The sequence below is a fragment of the Diaphorina citri genome, unplaced genomic scaffold (assembly GCF_000475195.1).
Source record: "Diaphorina citri unplaced genomic scaffold, Diaci psyllid genome assembly version 1.1 scaffold6456, whole genome shotgun sequence".
Classification (NCBI taxonomy): Eukaryota; Metazoa; Arthropoda; class Insecta; order Hemiptera; family Psyllidae; genus Diaphorina; species Diaphorina citri.
Genome location: NW_007383832.1, coordinates 18,866 through 21,346, shown reverse-complemented (window position 1 = coordinate 21,346; position 2,481 = coordinate 18,866). Strand labels below are relative to the sequence as shown.

The 2,481-nt window shown below is 39.4% G+C and overlaps 1 protein-coding gene across 1 annotated transcript in view; it reads right to left on the bottom strand.

The window, feature by feature from the left end:
• Window positions 1-9: 9 nt before the first annotated feature.
• Window positions 10-2,481, bottom strand: part of LOC103521979 (phosphoglucomutase-like) — a gene marked incomplete at both ends in the record, with an annotated part of 21,333 nt that continues 18,861 nt past the window's right edge. The window contains 2 exons of the mRNA XM_017448924.1: window positions 10-149; window positions 680-836. Of these exons, the coding sequence (XP_017304413.1) occupies window positions 10-149; window positions 680-836 (297 nt within the window). The remainder of the gene's footprint in view (window positions 150-679; window positions 837-2,481) is intronic.

Genomic DNA, 2,481 nt, shown 5'->3' with positions numbered 1-2,481 from the left:
TTGCATAGCCTGAACCAAATCAGCCGCGTAGGTCAGGTTAGGGTCGGGATGATGTCCTCCAAAGTCTGGCAGTGGCGTCGTATTGACAGCGTTGTCAGGTTGTGCCCCTAGCTCCTCCAGAAAGATCTTCTTCACGTAGGGTCCAGTCACTGGAACACATATAAGAGGAACATAAGTCAGAAAAGGCTCCCAAAAATGTTCTCAAAGGTTTTCTTAAATGAATGATTGAACTAGAAAGAATAAAGGCCCTTTTCTTTTTCAAATATGATGGGTATGCTAGGACACAGGCCACAAGCGTCTAATGTAGCAGTTGTTCCATTGCTACGAAATAAAAACGGCGGTGGAACAATATTTTCGAAGGAAAAAAAAAAAAAAAAAAAAAAAAAAAAAGTCTGTGTCGTGCTCTTCTCTAATGATTCAGAAAACATATAAGTTTGTGCAAAGGGCGGAAAATATATTTATCATTCCTACATATGTAACTAACGAGGTCGACGGACCTTTCAAAGACTTATTTTCTCTTTAATTAAGGACACATAATAAATGTAACATGCTCCAGAAATCCAGAAAATGTTCTTAACTATTTAATTATTATTTATTCAATTGAGCTCTAGCACTTGTTGAGAAAATTCTTCTTCGGTGAAAGGGGCCTAAAATATATTAGTGTTCGCAAATCGCATACCTCCATGCATAGAATTGATCAGCAATTTGAACGGAGGTCTCCCGGAGCTTCCCTTGATCAGACTTTGGAGTTTTGGAAAGTCGAAGATCTCCTTCATCAACTGGAGATACACCTCCACCGAATCTATCACGTCCACTTGGAATTGTGCACCGTCCACCTGCAATCAACGATGAAAATTTGAAAAGCTCTAGTACCTATTGCTACGTAAAAACTGCAACTAGTTGTCAAAAAATGAATAGCTTACCCCTAAAAGGAATTTAGCTTAAAAACCTTCCAACAAATAATTCCCGGTTGGGGTGGGCGTAAAGTTTCTGTACAAAATTCTTCGTTCACGGATAGGCATTAGGCATGGATGTAAAAGAATGTGCCTTGGAGTTAGGTACGTAAAAGCGGTTCCAACTTGCAATTTCTTTCTAGGAAAATCTTCCTGCTTCCCATGCTTTACCATTTAGATTCAATGCTAGATCCCGATTCATCACAATACATCATGTAGGTACCATAGATATACGTATACTATGGATAACAATTCACCATAATACACTTTTCCTAAACCGTCATAAACGATGGCCCTGATGATAAACAACCGATTTTATCAACTGGAAAATTATAGGCCGGAAGGTCATACGTACAGTAGAGAAGAGCATGTACACGATTCATGTCGATATAAAGATACAGGCAATCAAGCGTGCCGGGAGGCGCGCTAAGCCGTTTTGACTACAAAAAATTTACGAGTGGACCGCCCTTTGGACTTAGCCTTTAGCAAGGGAAATTCCAAGCTGATAGCCTCCCTGTTTAAAGTCCCCCAGAAGAACCTACACCCTTTTGACGAATAATTTATCAATCTTATCATACACGAAAAAGGCAATCATTAGGAACCTTCAGAATCACCACGACCACGACCCTTGGATTCTAGGCCGATTGGTCAAGGTACCTTCATCGAATCCCTCCCGAACAATACGACCCTGTCCTCTACTGATTACGAAGTAAATCCCCAATAAGCGATAAGAAATTGAAAATAACATCAATAGGTTTAGGTAGGTAGGTTGAGTGAGTACCTATGGGCTATGGGTAGAGAATAGATAATACTTCACTCATGTTATAAACTATAAGTCCAGGACGTGGCACTGCGTAAATGTCTCTTAGTAGATAAGTCTTTAGTGGGTGTTATATAATTTGGATCAGAGTATAAGGACTAGACTTTCAGCTATTAGTCGCCAGGGTATCCGAGTTCAAGGATGCTCCACTCACATTTGGTCATAGTAAAGAACATCTAATCAGGTATTCACTAAGCAACAACAAGGATTTACAAAAGGTTACTCTCGGTTCAATACAGCAATAACAAAGATTACTCATTCGGCAGTGCTATACAAGCGCTAGTCAAAGTAAGATCGTAGTTGCGTTGCCATTCGTTGAGATTATTAAACCGCTGCTCCTACCACCGCTGTATACATGGTATGTACTAAAACTACTCCTAATAGGATATAAGTAATACTAAAAGATGTCAAGTTATGTCAACATCTCACGATATAATCCATCATAATGGAAAACCACTTTATGAATTGAAACAAACAAATCACTATTTCGGGAAGGGGCCGCCTTAGCTTAGGCCCACTGTATCAGAATGTTCTCCGTCCGCGCGATGCGCAGGTTCGAATTGATCCGACCGTTATTTTCGATGGATCTATTATTACAGGATTTATTATTATTATTATTATTATTGTTGTTGTTGTTGTTTTGTTGTTGTTGTTTGTTGCTCACTAATCGAAGACTTAAAGAGCTATGATTCGACTCAATAAAACCAC